General features: G+C 41.3%; 1 protein-coding gene across 1 annotated transcript in view; it reads left to right on the top strand.

Moving 5' to 3' along the window:
• The first annotated feature begins 7,636 nt into the window (after positions 1 to 7,636).
• The window catches only part of nos1ap (nitric oxide synthase 1 adaptor protein), a 29,092-nt gene continuing 18,352 nt past the window's right edge, over positions 7,637 to 18,376 (top strand). Inside the window, 7 exon segments of the mRNA XM_022755256.1 lie at positions 7,637 to 7,830; positions 8,692 to 8,763; positions 11,023 to 11,115; positions 11,208 to 11,266; positions 11,357 to 11,465; positions 15,228 to 15,357; positions 15,988 to 16,129. Coding sequence (XP_022610977.1) covers positions 7,726 to 7,830; positions 8,692 to 8,763; positions 11,023 to 11,115; positions 11,208 to 11,266; positions 11,357 to 11,465; positions 15,228 to 15,357; positions 15,988 to 16,129 — 710 coding nt within the window. The 5' untranslated portion in view covers positions 7,637 to 7,725.

Below are 18,376 nucleotides of genomic sequence, written 5' to 3'. Positions count from 1 at the left end.
TTCAATTCAAATTTCAGATCATGTTATCTTAATGGTTTTGGATCCATCTAAACACTTTTGACAAACATGGAAGGTATAGAAACTGTTGCCCAAGACATTATCGAACCATAAACACAAAGAAAGGTTAATACTTCCATCTGGAAAAACTGTCCCATGAAGGGAGTCTGAGGGGGATATGCTGCAACTCTAAACTCTGCTAAATGTGTTCCATTAATCACATTGTAAAAACCTTGACAACACTGGTTTTCTTCAGTGATTTCAAGTGTCGACTTACAGTAAATAAAAGACAAAAAAAACTGCAGGAAAAAACGTAAATTAACATGGAAATCTAAAGGATTGGAGCTCAACTTTATTGGCTTATTTTTAACTACTGGAGTTTCTTCTGCCAGAAAAAGAAGACGCGGCCTGCCAAAACAAACTATAACGTGGAAAATCCACTCTGGGGTTTTTGACAACCACTTACAGTAACATTGCGAAAATAACCTGGGACACAGCTGACATGATCAGAATAGAAAGTGATTTTCATCACAGTAGCTCAGTGTGATGTTATAATGAAAACTTGGTGATAAAAATGTGTCAGGAAGATAAGGAACATAGCCATCTATATTTTAAATTTTCAGCTGCTATAACGCTGCAACTTTAAGTATAAATCTGTCTTTCCCTTTCCACAAAGCTACAGATAAATATCACAACGTCCCTGAATAGAGTCAGCGAGGGACCATTGTTGCATGTTATCCCTCTCTCCCTTTCTCTCTCCTTTCATTTTCTGTCATCACTATCCACTATCAAAATAAAGGCCAAAATGTACTCCCTAAAAACATAAAAGAAAATACAGATGCAGAGAGCTGTAGAGCTGCTTCTCCCTTTTAAATGAAGCTTCCTTTCACAAACCCAGCGACAAAACAAGACTCTAATCTAAAACAAGACCTCAACACACACAAAGGCAAAAAGTACTGACCAATTTCCCAACCAATTTCTGCAACAGACAGTTCAATCTTACTGTAATGTCTTTTTTTTTTTTAATTGGTCTGAAGACAGGGGTATAATCTTCATGTTCAGGTTTAAAATAGGTATTCTAGAAATAGCCATAATGTGTTTGCACAACGAATCTGCATGATTATATAAAACAAAAGGATCACGTTTTATTTCAATACACTGTTTTCTAAACATTCAAGATCATGAGGTTTATACTTTACACATACACAGACAGGTCCCACACCTGGATGAGTTGTCATGAGAGAAGCAAAACCTGCTCTTTTCCTTTCTCTTTTTTTTTTTTTTACACAAGTGTTTCTAAAGTACAGATCAGTGTAAGCAGACAGCATTAAATGTCAGGAAGGTGGGAACATAATGTGGCACAGAACAGGCGGAGCTCTTTTAATCGGAGGATCTGGCTCTACTTCACTGGCAGAAATGAGTCAGAGTGCTCGTATTAAAACATATTTGCTGTGTGAGTGGTGATTAATATTGTCGCCAACGGTGCTTGAACTCGGTAGAGTGGTGTAAAAACAAAGAGCCGCAGTCATGGCTACCAGGTTACCAAGGGAACAAACCCAGCACAGCTGAGTGGTGCCATCCCAACGTTCACTCTAAAATACTTAATTATTCTACAAGAGCTTGAGCTGATTTTCATTTCATTTGGTTTGCAAAATGAAAAAATAGGTCGCTGCAAATAAACTCCTTTGTGGCCACTTGTTGAAAACAGCCTCTCGTGGGGCAGCATAAACACTTAACAATCTGATGATAGCTGATATTAAAACACAGGCCTGAGATATGAGAATATATTATTATATTATATCATTTCAACATCTGCTGAGCATGATTACATTTCATGATGCCATACGAGGCCAGCGGGCAGTCGAGTCATATACAGCAGATAATGGTGACTCACCCCAGTGGGGAGCAGCAACATACGTTTTCTATTAGTTTAAACTTCCAGGAAAGTTTTTGGGGAGCTACAGGAGATACAGTTTTCTCAGTGGTGTTTCTATGGTTCCTGTGTTTGCTCTGTTTTCCTGTATAAAAATCAGACAGGCAGGACACTTTAAATTGACCACAGGTATGACTGCTGGAGTAGGTGGGGTGGCGGCCTGTATGTTTAGGCTTGTCTAGGGTGTTTTCCCCTCACTTCCAGCCAGTGTGGGCTGGAATAGGTAGACAGAAAGATATTAACTAAAACGAAACTCATGAAAGCAATCAAAGAAACACATCCGACAAATAAGAACCTTCTAAGAACCTGTCTCATAAGATCGTCTCTTTAAGGTGTTTTCTCTGACCCAACTATACGTTCACTCCCTCTAATGATTAGAGTCTATCTATGAATCTAATCTGAATCTATTTCAGATCTTATCTGCTGCTGAAGTTTCAGGAAACTCACTGTAAGTGAGAGATCAACCTTCCCGGGGGAATGAGCCAATTGTCCAAACCCTTTCCCACAATCTTTCTGAGGAATTAACTTGAAAAATGCAAATTGTTGAGTGAGTAAATCTTACAATAAAATTACTTTACTTCCTGAAACATCACTTCCCACTATGTTTTTGTCTGTTTTGTTTACAATTTCTTTAATTATTATCCATTAGTAGGATTTGACTTGAAAAAATATTGTAAAAATCATGAACCCCTTAAATATCCAGACATTAATCAGAGCCTAATTTAGTAATAGCACTGGGATCACAGTTCATGAAGTTACTACCCTCTTAAGCAGATCATTTAAGTGGGAACGTAATGTCCTGGAGACTTGAGATGAGCTACAAAGTAAATATGAGCAAACAGCCAAACTGAGGCCAACATCCTCTTTAACCGGACAGTTCAACATTTTTGGGAAACACACTGATTTGCTTTCTTGCTAAGAGTTAGAAGAGAAGATTGACATCACACTCATATATGTCCATTAGCTATGAAAGCTACAGACAGAAACCTGTTATCTTAGCTTAGCATAAAGACTGGAAACTGTGGGAAATTGCTAGCCTGGCTCTCTCCCAAAATGACACAGTCCATATAAGAGTCCTTTTAAAGCTCCAGCTCATCTTTTACTCCGTACAATAATTAACAACCAGCTCATAATTGACTGCACTCAACTAAGAAATAGCCCAGCACTTAACTCAGCATTAAACCACTTGTTTTTACACTTTTTATACGGATTAGCAGACAACATATAACTTTATTTGTGCTACGCTAAGATAACCACCTCCTGACTGCAGCTAAGTGTTTAGCATATAAGCTGTGTCCCAATTCAGGGGCCGCATGAATTGGGACACAGCTATAGTCATGAGCGTGTTATTGATCTTCTCATCAAACTATTAGCATGGCAATAAGCATATTTCTAAAAAATGTTGTACCACTCTATGGCTCCACATACTCATTTCTGTATTAAAATGACATTCATGTAAAATGTTCCTCCGTGCAAACTGTCACAGTCTCTATATGTTGCATGTTCCCAATACTACAGGCTTTTTGTCTTTGTTCAACAAGCGAAGGCCTTAGAATTACAAGCAGGCGGAAGTGACAGTTGTCAGTTTAGGATGGAAAATAGCTCCCTTGCTACCGCCCGCCCACTCCCCGTCACCAGACTCCCCAGACACTGACCCATTGTTTGCCTGATTTCTCTCCCATCCAGCAGACACAGGTAGTGTCACACCCCTTGGGAAATGTCTGAGGTCAGAGTTCGCCGTGAAAACTTCTGGGAAGTGATGTCTATAAAGATGAATAAGCAGTTTGTTTATTCTAATAACACACTCACTGATGCATACTAAACTGGATGTTATGAGATTAAGTGCCGCAAATAACAATCCTTCAAGTCTGTTTACTGTGTGGAGCACAAAGAGGATACAGGAGGCAGAGTGACGAACGTCTACCACATCCATATGTCTAAGTGAGAAAATAATAGGAAGTGTGTGTGGCAGTAACTGTGTGGCTTCCACAGTGACAAGGTAATTGGGTTTGTGGGAAGGTCAGCTTTGTACTCGGCCGCGCTGACAAACACAGCAGGCTGTGTTTATTGACCTATGAAGAGCAATGAATGCCTCAAAGCAGCTGATCTCATGTCAGTCTGCGCTTGGTCTCGTGCCACTTTCTAGATAAACACAACACCTGATTCCTATTTGCAATCATATCAGCTAATACAAACAGAATTTATTTTTCGTGATACGGAGCAATGGGAAAAATGAGATGATAATCAGCACAGTGATACTGATTCAGGAGTCTGTCTAAAACATGTGTTTTTCACTTTTAGTTTTCTTCTGTTTACTTTGGTTTTTAGCAGCATCGCCTCAAACGGCTATTGGATGGGTTGCTATGAAATTTGTTACAGTCATGATCCCCAGCAGATAAATCCAACTGACTTTGTTGATCTCATTACTTTTATTAATTGTCATTAAAATTAGCTAAACACATTTATGTTCCCCACAGGATGAACTGTAAAAGCTCTGGTGATCCCCTGATATCTTAAAGTGCCATAATAAAGTCGAAACTTGAATTTGTTTAATACTTTGGTTTATGACCAAATACCTGTAAAACTAATGACGCTCCCATCACCCTCAGCTGTACTTACACCTACTGAGCCCCAATCAAGTACAGTCTTACTAGGCAAATGTGATTTTACCCTGAGCTGAATCAGTAAACAGATGTTAATGCGACAAGAGAAATGAAGCATGAATGAATGAAATTGCCATTTGTTCACTTCAAAAACATGGAATTAGTGACACAGACCTATTGTGTGTCTACTGTAACTACTGTACAAATACACAGAAAGATAAAAAAATAATAAAAAAAACACACACAGCTTTAATTCCTCACGTGGCAGGTGGGCTGAGTGAGAGATAAGAAAACAGACCAAAGTCACACTTGACCCTAACTGTGCATCCCCCACCAGCTAAACAGCAGATGAGTGAGTTACCTAGTGTTAAAATAACTGTGGCATCTGACGCACATGCTTCAGTTCCCACTCATCTTGCAATAAAACTCACACGAGGAGCAGCGTCACAGATCAAGCCAACGTATGAGAAACGTACGAGAACCGTGTATTAAAGCCATCGGAGAAGCCGGCACGTGCAGGAAAAAAGCCTTTCAAGCTGCAGGAACTGGATGCTCCGAGCACGACGTCAACGACTATGAAATGAGGTGTTTACAACAACAACAACAACAAAAAAAGGGCCTCCTCATTCACCTGGTACAGTATTTCTGCTCTCTTCAAGTCTGATCTCAGAGTACACTTTGTCCCCTGGAAGCAGCAAATAGACACTAGACCCAAAATATTTTTAAAAAAAAAAGTGACAAAGCACTCATTTGAGTTCATTTGAACCTTAATGGAGTCTCTTTGTGCCTCACACTGAGACTGAGAGGACGACAATCGCGCTGAGTGGTTCCTGACACAGAACAACAAAAGACAAGCTGCATAAAAAGATAAAGAGGGACATTTAAAATGAAAAGGATCACTCTTCATAATATACAAAGTGGGCGTTTGACTTCAGCCACTTCAGCTTGGCCTTATGCTGCTACAAGCTTTTACTTCCTTTAAAATACAAAGAGCCCTGGTGCCACCTGCTGGGCAAAAGGAATGACTGACGTTTAATCAGAAACAGAATATTGCACTGACGGGTGAGGGGAAAGCAAAGGTGCAGGTTTCACTTCAGATTTAGGGAGAGAACAAAACTGATTTTCTTCAGTATTTCTGTGGGTGAAACACTCTGGGCCGCTGGGCTGATAGAGATAATGGTAAACACGCCGCTCACAACAGACACCTGATTTCCTGAACTTCAACGGGGAGACATGAAATCTACACACCAGGTGTATACAGGTATGTGGTTATTCCGTAAGAAACTGCTCACCGCGACAAAAAGAAAGACTTGCTATAATCAATATTTTAACAATGAATCAAATACCTATGTGTCGGCTATATGAAAGGTGTTGCTCATGGTGATGGACCCACAGAGGATCATCACAGCGCTCTGCAGGTCCTCTCAGCTCTGTGGGTCCTGTGTTAGTGTCTTTCAGCTCATTGTTTTGGTTTTATGGTTCACAGCTTTACTGTTCTGGTAGTAACAGTTGTTTTCAGCAAAAAAAAAAAAAGGTTCCAAAACCTGGGGTCAGGGGTCAGGGGTCAGGGGTCAATATAGAGCAAAATCAGAGCTACAAGATACTAGTCTAATATTCATCAAGAAACATGGATTCAAATTAATGTTAATATTGCTCCATATCTGCAACAGGTTCGTTCTATCAACTTAAACCTGCGAGGACTGATTTGTTTTTTTTCCGTGCATCTAGGTGTCATATCACCTGACATACCATCATCATCATCATCACCTTTTAAGTTGATATGGAGAACTTCTTAGCAAACAGTTACTTATTCACACATCCAGCAGATACAGAGCAACATTATGATTCATTTGGAGCCGTTTTTGCCAAACGAATCTGCTGTTTGGTACCGAGCTGGAAGTGTACATATGAGCTTTTTTTCTTTTTTCCACTGTAAACAGCTATGATGTCGCTATGACAGCCGCAGCGAGCCTGAACCCAAACCAAAGGAAAGTTGCAGCGAACAGCTAAACAACTGTCACATTGTTTTCACATTGCATTTGATATAACTGCTTCAGACTGTCATAATAGGCCTTCTGTGTTTAAAGCTTGTTAGTTGTGACCAAAAATCAATTATGCTGGTTAAGCATTAAGTCAGTTTGATTTCTTAATAAAATATCTTTATAAGTCAGGCTGAAAACACAGAATACCTTCACTAGACCTGTATCTGTTTCTAAAAACCTCAGAGCATGTGAAAATGTACTAGACGTTTAAAATTCGGGGATTTAAATTCATCCTTCATCCAAATCACTGCCCATTAGGCTGCTTTATCTACATCCCTAAAACACCTCCGGGCTGTTTTCATATCATCCGACCTGAAAAACGTTGCTACATCTCTCCAGCTCTACGCCTTGATAGGCCTAATTCTTCCCTTTAAAACGGAGCTACACAAGCAGAGAAGAATCGGCTGATATCTCAGAGAGTGTCTGTGTATGGTGCAGGTTTAAAGCATGTGTCAGCTCATTGCAACACCACTAATGCTTCGTTCATTCAGTTTGCCACCTCTGCTGCAGGTGCTTGAGCTGCTCTGAAATTATCTGCCACACTGATCATCATTTTGCAGGAGGGAACCAAGAGCCCTTGAAAAACCCCTGGGGGGCTCCTGGAGTCCAGTGGGAGCCAGTGATTTGGGGATTTATTTTTTCCCCTGTGATGCCACTAGATGTCACACAAGCAAACACCAGCTGTAGCTGCTGACAGAGTGTGTACAAGCAGAGCCCGCCTTCATCTGTTAGATCTTACACCCAGTTAAAGGGCTCCTAAGCACCGTCTGAGTATTGATCGCTCACTCTGAGAAGCCGGTTCCGAGATTGATGGCACGGTGCTCCGCGGTAAAAACAGTCGTGTTGAGATCCGTGCGTCATCGGGACCCCGGCGGCGACGGCGTCGGTCGCGGCGGCGCGTACTGTCTCTGTCTCACCGTGCCTCGGAGCGGAGCGGAGGGGTCAGTATAACCGATCAACGCGTTAGCCGCCTCCGTCAACCAATCAATTCGTCGCGACCGGAGCGCCTCAACCCGGATGACCTCCGGAGTGACGCGGCTCTCCGGTGAGAGTGCGGAGGGAGCAGCGCCGGAGGAGATGCGCATATCTGCAGGTCTCTAGCGCTGTCGTAAAGCAAGAGTCTGGAGTCAAGTCAGCTATCACTAAAGCGATGCCAGGGGTAACCAAGTACAATTTAGTAGATGACGTGCACGATTTGAGGATCCCCATGCACAACGAGGAGGTGTTCAAGCATGGGGTCTGCTTCGAGGCAAAGGTAAGGACCCTCTGCAACAGATAGTTTGTGGGAGGCAGGAGGCTCGAGGATCCTGATGTGTCAAATATTGAAATGAGGATCATTAATGTCACTGTCACTGTAACAGATATCACCGGACTGTAGGTGTATTTCTGTGATGTTGCTGGTGTTCACTGACACTGTAACTCTTAGATTTTTGTCTACTTTGCAAGACTTAAAAATGTCTCTGATTTAAGATTTTTTTTTCCAGAGCTGAAACAATTCGATCAATCCATTCATTCCGTTCATCCATATTCTGATAATCAATGAATCATTTCAATCATTTTTCAGGCTAGAATGTCTCACAGTTGCTGGTTGCAGCCTCTGAAATGGGAGGATTTGCTGCTTCTCTTTGACATACGTGATAGTTCATGGAATAGCGCATCTGTGAGTTGTGTGTCTGTCAAAACAAGACAGAAATGAATGTCACTTTTTCTTTGGCAAATTGTGGTGGGCATTATTCACTATTTTCTGACATAGACTAAAACAATGAATCAGTTCATTGACAAAATAATCATCAGATGAATTTATAATTATGTTGCAGCCTTTAGACAAGTGTTGATTTAATTGATCTCTTGATGAATGCTGACATCATTTATTTCCCTTCTATGAATTGAACACTGTGATAAGTGCAGAATTATCATTATGACATTTTTTTCAATAAAAGTTTTAATGTTTGGCTTCTGAGTATATTAAAAAAAAAAAAAAAACCTCCTCACAGAGGGGAATATTTCCAGAAATGTACAAAAAGACATTGGAAATAAATAAACCTGCCAGCTCAGCACTCAGTAATCAGTGGTATTAATTCCCCCATTCTTTGAACCTTTCTCTCACATTTTGCAGTACATTGGCAGTTTGGAGGTGGGTCGCCCCGGCAGTCGAATGGAGATAGTCGCTGCAATGAGGAGAATCAGAGTAAGACACTTAAATATGTAACTTCCCTGAACCAGACCACTGAACTTGACCATTGCTTCCACAGCAGCCCGAACACATTAGCAACGACCCAGCGGCTGGTGATGGTGCATGCACATTTATCCTCTCTCTCTCTCTCTCGTGTTTTATGTCTCACCTTGTGCACGGTGCTCAGAGGGTCCTTACTCCCCTCAACATCCTCCTTTCGCATAAATCAGCGGTCTGCGTAAAACTACACACTCGGCAGATTCAGTGGGCTGTCAGGAGCGCTTTAAATCACGGCAGGATTCATAGGGCAAATCTAGATTTTTATGGCTGAGGAGAGACACGGCACGCAGGTTTATATGCGATACCATTAGAAAAACCAACGTCTCTCCAGCCTCCCTTTATTTAGACCAGACAAGGCCACTGGAAACCCTGCCATGCCTTGTCATTACACATCACTGCAGTGTTACAGAAGCGCTGGGAGGAGAGGATTTAGCTGTTTGTCAGCTGTTATATCTAATCTAACATCCAAGTTATTGTGACACCCAGGAAGAACTTAATCCTGATCCTTTAAGTACAGCACAGGATAAGATTTAGTGAGTTTCATTTATTCATTGATTTATTTATTTATCTTCAGATTTTTTACCATTTTTCTAATAATATATTACAAAAGTGCTTCGACTGCAGGTTTGAGTGGATAACAAAACACATTGAATACAGCAGCTCAAATGGATAAAAATCACACAATGCACAAAGCTGTGTGAAGACCTTGCCGGTCTCCAAGTCTGTGTTTTGCAACATTTTTCATCGACGATTTTCTTGTAAATAAATACATTTCAATAAATATCAGTGTTAGCAAAATGCTTTTTTTTTCTTTTTCTTTTGCAAGCCTTTGAAGCCAAAATGATAAATGGTAAAAATCTAAGAAAAGTGACAAATAATGGAATGAATGAAAACAACATGGTATTCAGTGTGAGAATAGATAACATAAAAGCAAGTCAGTAAAAGAGTCACACGCTGAGCTCTGTGATGGCACAGTAATTAAGAGTCTCTGCTTCTGAGGGGAAGACAGACTCTGAATCTTTAAAAGCCAACTTGCCCTTAAAGTACTCACAGTGGCTTAAGAGATAAGACCAGAGGTGAGTTGACACTACCTGTAGCATTAGTTGTGCTTGAGGGCAGTGTTAAGTGTGAGTCTCTGAGGCTGATGTGCATGCAAATTTCAGCATGAACACTTCCTGTGTTCCACTTCAGGCCCCTCTCGCGACAGTGTGTGTGTGGAGATGGATGGTCCTCTTGTCCCATTTTACGTGTGGCCGCATTAGCCTGGATAACACACACCTTAAGGGAGTTGTGTCCTTCACCTGGCCATCCACAGTCTCGAATAAAAACGCCCACACAACAATAAGACGGATGAACTGGAAGGAGGCATATGACATGAAATATCAAGTGGAAGGGCTCATTGAATCTTCTAGTGAAGCGTGTTTCTGCCAACTGTGACACAGGTCACTGACTTATAGACAAACTGCTCCAGATTCATTAGCGCTAAAAATCACCAGATATGACTTGTCATGTTGGTAATGACAACATTGCCCATTTCTTTTATTCTGAAATGTCAGTAAAAGAGTGAATCGACAGCTTCAATCACGCCGAAAACAAAAGACAACCAGCGCTGGATTGTTATTTTTACACAGACCAAAGAAAAGATGACAGAGAATATCCAAGACTGTCGTGCAGAGCGGGTGACGGCTCGTTCGCAGAGGAACACTGTTGAATTCACAGAACTTCATCTGATCAATCAATCATCTGATGTTGGACTTAGTGTTTTCAAAGTGGGCCGTGTTATTTTCACATAAATCCGGGTTGTTCTTAGATCTTAGATTCGGAGCCTGCGCCTGCAGTGGAGGCAGAGGGTACAGGCTCGAGCATTAATCATGGAGAGGGATGAAAGTGTCCCACACATGTCTGCCTCCCTCTGGGAAGTCTGCCTTTGAAAGCTTAAACAGCTCCCAGAAAAAGAAACTCACAGTATCTCAGTGTTTACTCAATCTCACATTTCCCCTGAGAAGGAGATAGTCAAAAATATCTTCCTGTCTACATGATCCCGTCTCTCTTTTCAAATATATGTAAAGAGCTCCGCCTCAGTGGGATAATGTGATATTAAATGCTGCTCACAACACATAGCATAATATTCAGTCTGGTTTATCTTTTGGACAATTTTTTTTCTTTTTTTTGCCCATCTTAAATATTAATATGAATATCATTCTTCCTCCACAGTATGAATTCAAACTGAAGAACATAAAGAAAAAGAAGGTCAACATTGTCGTATCCACCGATTGTGTCAAAGTGATTTTACGCAAAAAGAAGAAGGTCAGTGATTGATGACTGAAAGTGACTAATTAATGAAAACTTTCAAAAGCACCTGTGTCGATGTCAACCTGTGTATTTACGTGTTGTTGCAGAGAAAAGGGTGGTCATGGGATGAGAACACCATCCTGGTGACACAGGATCCCATCTACAGGTAGGCCCCTCCTCGTGATATTAAATCAAGGAGACAGAAGCCAAATAACCAGACAGTAATCTGATTTCATGCATTGTCTTGCCTCAACAGGATCTTTTATGTCTCACATGATGCTCAAGACTTGAAGATCTTCAGTTATATAGCGAGAGACGGACAGAGCAACATTTTCCGCTGCAATGTGTTCAAGTCGAAGAGGAAGGTGAGTCTAAGTCCCGGATGAGCTGATAAATGCAAAGCATCTATCCTTAATAATAAATGTAGCCACTACCTGACATACTGTGGCTTATTCCTCTGGGCCATAGACCTCCACACACAAACACTCACCAAGCACTATCTGCATGATGTTATTTCACTGCTGCGACATGATTGGCTGATCGGATAATTGCATGAATAAGCAGGTGTACAGGTGTTCCTGATAAAGTGCTCGGTGAGTGTATCCTCTTGACCAGTTGTTAAAGGAGTAGTCTGACATTTTGGTAAACGTGTCCGGTAAATATGAAGCTACAGCTAAAAGCCAGCTAGCTTAGCTTAGCACAAAGAGTCAGAGGCAATCTAACGGTAACTAAATCCCCTCAATCAAAAAAAAAAAAAAACATATAGGGGGGGGGGGGGGGTTGGCCTGGCACAGTAACTTCCTGGAGTCTTGTCGTCTCTGTGAGGCCACACTGTTTTCACAGCTTTATATTTAACGTACAGACCGAGCAACAACCTCCAGGGCTGAAAATTGAAGTCAACACTGAAATGCCAAAAACCACAGTTCTTTTAACGGCCACTTGAGGCTGGCTCCAAAAACAAGTCAATCTCCAAAAACTCCCATGTTAAAATGCCCGACTTTACAGCAGAAATAAACATGTTTACAGCCTGGTACAGAAAACAGTTTTGGTCTTTATTGCCAATTCCCTCATCCGTGGCAACTGTACGGGGGGGGGGTGAACTTTTATATAACTTAGTCATTTAAATTTTACTAAGGCTTAAAGGTCTGCATAATTGAGGGCGTGGCTTCTTTGAGTGACAGGTGGTATGAGCGTATGCCTGCCACAAACCGGCATTGCACCGAAATCTGCGCGCCACACTGTACCCCTCCTCTTTGCCCATTTTTGGATTAGCCATTAGTTTGGCACTGCCAAGATGGCGACAGCAAAACAGCACACACCGCTCTTCAGAAAACCTATGGGTGACACCACGGAGGCTACGTCCATCTTTACATACAGGGATGAACGTGCTTGGGACTGAGAGCAACGGGACGGGCTGGGGAAGATACGAAGTATTAAGAGACAGACATTGTTGGTTTCGGTCTTATTGTGGGCTTTGCTGATTTTAACCAACATACAGATTATCTCCAGCTTTATCCTTTTTGAGTTGCCTGCAAACAAATCTGGACCAGAGCATGTCAGTCATTGCTTTTTGTTTTCAGCTCCATGCCTTGTACATAACTGCTAATGGTGATATTTATACCCACCACCTCAGTGATGTGTAATTCTGCTGGACCCACACACAATTAATCTGACAGTCAGACCCCTCATGCGTGTTGTGGCAAAATGCTCGTGAAAATGAAAGGCATGTTTTCCTCCACATATCTGCATATCAAGCAGAGACCTTTTTTTTTCCTCTATGACAAAGACAGAGCATCAGCGAGGTTGACTCCCATCCCTTCACTATGGATACCAGACAGACAGTGATTTAGTGAAGCTGCATACTAATCATTCTGGTGGGAGAAGAAAAGAGAAAAGACGAGGGCCTTTTTCACTCAGCACTTAAAGACATTTTCACTACTACTGAACGAAACACCCACCACATGGTCAGGGATGCAGGCCGTGTTGCCTCAGTGCCTCTCTGGGGCTATGGAGCCTTATCTGGGTGTTGCAGACCAAGCGTGTGTGCTGAGTAGGAAGAGATGGACCAGCTGATAAGAGGAGATTTGATTTATTTTCATCACTGCATGTTGCAGCTCAGCAGGGCTCAGATGTCAGCTCCGTACATCAGCAGAGCCTATTGTGTTTGGCTTTGAGAGGGCCAGCTTTTACACTGGACAATTTAAAACAAAACTGCATTTTGTATTAATAAAGCAAAATAATCAATTTCATAACTTTACTCCTGTGTAGTTTTTTTGTTATTTCTTTTTATTAAACTACTCTGAAGCTGGAGTTGCCATATGACATAGACATATTGCCCAAATGCCCAGAGGCAGGATGATCCTCCAGAGGCAGATAGCAATAAATTTATTTCAATGCTGCTTCTGCCACTATTCAATATAGAAAACACAACAACTCACCTTTAGTGAGAGCGAGAAAGGACACGGTGGATAAAGTTTAATTCCAGTGGATTTAGGATGCTAGCACTGGACTGCATATTAGGGCTTTAGTGGAAAAAATAAGCCTTGAAATCGATCATGAGAGTGCTGGTGTCCCAAAGGCCACATTGAATTTTCTTGCCTGTGTGCTCAGCTTAAGAAACACCGACACCCACATGCAAGAGGAAATGTAATATGTACTTTATTTTATAATAAAATTTAAACTGAAAAGACAGTAAAACACCTAAGCACATGAGGGGTGTAAGTAGCGTTGTTTTTATGTTTGATTATTCTGCCGTCAATTAATCTTTTGGTCTGAAAATGTCAGAAAATAGTGAAAAATGCCCATCACAATTCTCCTAAGCCCAAGGTGAGGGTCTGTAAATTACTTGTTTTATCAGACAAACAACCCAGACCACAAAGATGTTGAGATTACTAAGTCATAAGACATAAGTGAGGAGCAACAACTTGGTAGTGTTTGACAGTTGAGCTTGAAAAACGGCTTAAAAAATGACTAATTACCTTTCTGTCAATAAACTAATCAGTTTAGCTTAAAAACACAAGAGGTTAAACGAAGCCATACTGCAATTTAATAATTATACCTATCTACTTTTATAATCCACAAAGTACAATCACCTCTGCTGTTGCTGTTAGAGTGAGTGACAGGCTCTGTTCAGACCTGGTACTAACATCTGTCTCTATGTTGAGGTGTGAACACGCCACAAGACGCACTGAGGACGCATTTGAGATCTGATAACTCTTCTTTGAGCAGCGTGAATGCAAATACATTCAGTGGAGCATCCAGCAGTTAAAAAGCCAGATGTTTACATCAGAAGGTAAACAGAGATAAAAAAAGATATGGAAGTGGTATAAGCGCTCTTTAACTCTTGGCAAGAAAGCGATGATGTGTAATTCCTATGCGTATTGCATAATTAGTTTTTTTTACATAATGAGGCTGTGTCTCACCTCTCTGTGAGTATGGTGATGTTGTTTATCAGGGCTTTATGTGACTCACAGGAACATCTCTTACATGAGGTCGTCAGGACAAACAGGGTTTACGTGAAGCCTTTTTGTGAAAACGAGTGAACAGGATGTGCATGTGTGAGACTTCAAGTAGCTAATTTTTGAGTTATTGCAAATTAAACTGTCCCTGATTGATGACCTGATGTTACAGACACACCTACTGAGCTTCCTGCAATAACAACAAACTTAATCTTCACTCCCCCCGCCATCAAAGTTACTTGCCTCTCAAATGGAGCGATCCATCACTGTGACAGCAGAATGTATGCAGAGCAGAGAGACAAGGACAAAACAGCCGAAGCTCTGCTCATAATATCTTCTGACTTGAATGCGGTCTCTATCTTCTCTTGTTTCCCTCTGTCTTCATTTTTCACATCTCATTCTTCCCCAACATTCGCTCCTCCACTGTTATGTGTTGTTACCTGTGCACACACACATACACTCAATCTGCCAATCCACTTTCCTCCCTGTGCAACTCCTCTGGCACCTCATTTTCTCCCCTGCTGTGTCCCTTCATTTTTGCATCCTTCCTTACTGTGCTCCTGCTGCTGTTTTCCCCAACCCCTGCTCTCCCTAACCCACCCACACACACACCCCCCCACACACACACACACACACACACACACACCGTCTCTGTGTCCTCACTCACAGTCTCAGGCCATGAGGATCGTGCGGACAGTGGGTCAGGCGTTTGATGTGTGTCACCAGCTGACCCTGCAGCAGAAAAGCGATGACCAGGAGGATGAGGAGGGGAAGGCGGAGGAGTCTGAGGCAGCGCCAGGTGACTCACAACAACCTGCACACACACACACACACACACACACACACACACACACACACACACACACACACACACACACACACACACAACAGCCACACACGACAAACACCACACACAACAAAAAGGTGCATCCACAATATCCAGTCCCCATCCCCCCTCCTGTCTTTCTCCGTACTCGTTCTCCTTTGCTGTCACAACACAGTAAACTCACCTCTCCATTATTGTTTTGCTCACGACAACAACAGCACAAAACTCCCTTGCGGCCTTCATCGTCCTCTTTTTCTTTCTTGCTTTATCCCCTCACACAAACAAGAAACCCTGAGCGCCTGCAGAAATCAAACAGCGCGCAACCTTGATACACCTTTCTTCTAGCAAAAGATGGTCATTATATCCCACCGGCCCGGAGAGTTTTCTTTGCAGCTTGCACGCTGCAGCTGCAGATTGGTTTTTGGTGAATCGTGCAAAACCACTGATCAAAGACTTTGCTTGTGTAGGCTTTGAGCCAGCTTCTTGGCCCACTGCAGCTGCTCTCCTGCCTCTAAGATTTGTTGTCGTAGAACTATAAAGCACAAAATAAAAACAGCATTGAGAATCCCCCCCCTCCCATATATGTATCTGGTCTCTCTGCAGCAAAGAAGAGGTTTGCATTGTCAGAAGAGACAGACCTTGAAGCCACTACAGAGGAGAGCATTGAGTGCGTCTCTTCATCAGACCTGGAGAAGAGCAAAAAGGACGAGGCCCTTGGAACAGAAGGGAAGGTAAAGTAAAAGTTGTCCTGATCGTTTCAGTGTCTCTCATTCAAAGCCCTGCTATTGTCTCACTCAACAGGAGCTTTTATAAATGCAGCAGAGATGAAGTGACCACTAAAAAGTGTGATTTATTGATGCCTCTTGCACTGCACTGTATGACACAGCAGCTGAAATGCAGGGCGGCAACTGAATATTTTTCATTATCAATAAGTCTGCCATTTATTGTCTCATTTAATCAATAAATCATGTCATCTGTGAAGTCTCAGTAGAAACGACCTTTTCAAAGCTCTAAACAATCAACAGCTCAAAAGCCAAAAATCCTTCCATTTACTTTCACACAGGACTAAAACGAAAACAGTGTGTTTTCACATTTCTAGGAGCAACAGCCTTTTAATGATTGTCATTTCTGCTTAAAAAATGACTTTAAGCAGCACTCCACTGAGTGAACATATCAAGTTTAATTTACTCGTTATGGTAAATACCACTCAACCTGTGAAAACAGTTGTGTAATATCCTCTGTGGCTGCGGAGGCGATTTCTTAAAGTTAGAGCAAATAACCTTGATGTTGTCATAGTGATGTTTTCAGTTTTAGAAATTACACATTTATAAGAGAAATTCTGCTATAAAAACAGTGGAGATGTGGAGTTTGAAAGACACTATGGCAGGGACAGTCAAATGAAAGAAGTTATTAAATTGATTTATGGGAAATGTAGGATGTAGTGTTATCTTGGCCTCCACTGCACAGACTATGACTGTCCACTTTTTTTAACCTGTTTCTTCTTCCATCTTTATGAACCTGCAATGCTAAATAGGTGGAGTAGCTCTTTAAATGATTATCAAAATAGCTGCAGATACATTTCTGTTGTTTGACTCATTGATTAATCCACTAACCCTAACCCACATCGTTTCAGCTCTACAACAATGCAACACCAAAAACATTTTTCATGGCAATTAGTCCGGCTGGACTGATTAATTCAAGTTAACTCCAACCAGAGCAAAGTTATTGATTTTAATATGTTCATCCTACTGAAAGATACATCTGAGGACCAACAGGATGTATTTTGGCAGAGATATTTTCCTATATTTTTTTGCAAATATTGATCTAAAAAGTCAGAAATGTCCTGTTAATGAATAAATCTGGGAGGCTCACAGCTCACAGAGGGGCATGAAGAAAGTTTGGCCTCATAAAAACTTAAAGATCAGAAAACATCACTGACTAACGTATAGCGAGCACATCATGTCTTTAAGGGTTGGTTGTGAGGAAATGCTCCACAAGGCTCTTCAATATTGATGGGGTCATATTGTTGATGAAAATACAGAATGGTTTTCTAGTGCTGCTCTGCTAATTCTGCCATGTTGAGCAAGCAGCTATCTCTGCAGCGATCTCTGATATTTGTCAGCTCATTTTCTAACCAAGTCTCTGTGGTGGTGGCGGCTTTAATACTCAAGAGAGAAAACTAGTGTCGTTCTCTTGAGGAGTTAATTTGTTTGAAATGAATAGATACTACATCCAATTACACAGTTAAATGAGAACAAATCAATTTTTTTATATTTTCTTTTTTTTTTCTGCCAAAAACCGTAGCATGTTCAGATATCAAATGCAATTTCTTTGTCTCCCATGAGTACTCAGAAAGTCAAGTGTCCTTCACAGTTTAGTAATATTGTGGCCACCAAATTGATCTCCCATCTCAGACTTGACTGATAAGTTGTGTCCTTCATGTCTGCTCTTCCAGCAGCAGCAGTCAAATGTAATTGTGAGAGTCATAATTCACGTGTGGTCAAACCAACTAACAGCAAACCCATACAGACAATCTATAGATCCATTTATAGATTCCACTGATTAAATCCCCATTAAAACACCATCTTCACAGCTAGATTAATGAGTCCACATGGTACTTTGTATTAGACCAGAGATTTGTTTTGACATTTGACATAGCAGGGGTCATCCACCAATCAGAAGGTTGGTAGTTTGATTGCCGGCTCCTCCCATTCACAAGTGGCAAAACTACAATAAGGTGACCTGATTTCTGAAATGAAATCTGGGGATATTTCAATGGTTGATATATCATTAACATAGTCATAGGTTTTATCTATGAGATAAAAAAACAAAAGGGAGACAGCCCTGGTTTCATGTATTTTGACCATGGTAACTGTTGAACTGTAATAAACTGCCAACTGATATAATTAGTAGGGTTACAGTCCAGCAAAATAGTCTTACAATAGCATGCCCTAAATGGAAACTAAACTGGACAAGCTTTGTCCCTTTTTTT

Source organism: Seriola dumerili, unplaced genomic scaffold, assembly GCF_002260705.1.
Source record: "Seriola dumerili isolate Sdu_G_001 unplaced genomic scaffold, Sdu_1.0 BDQW01000226.1, whole genome shotgun sequence".
Classification (NCBI taxonomy): domain Eukaryota; kingdom Metazoa; phylum Chordata; class Actinopteri; order Carangiformes; family Carangidae; genus Seriola; species Seriola dumerili.
The sequence above is the reverse complement of the archived record's forward strand: the minus strand, read 5'-3'. Positions and strand labels throughout refer to the sequence as shown.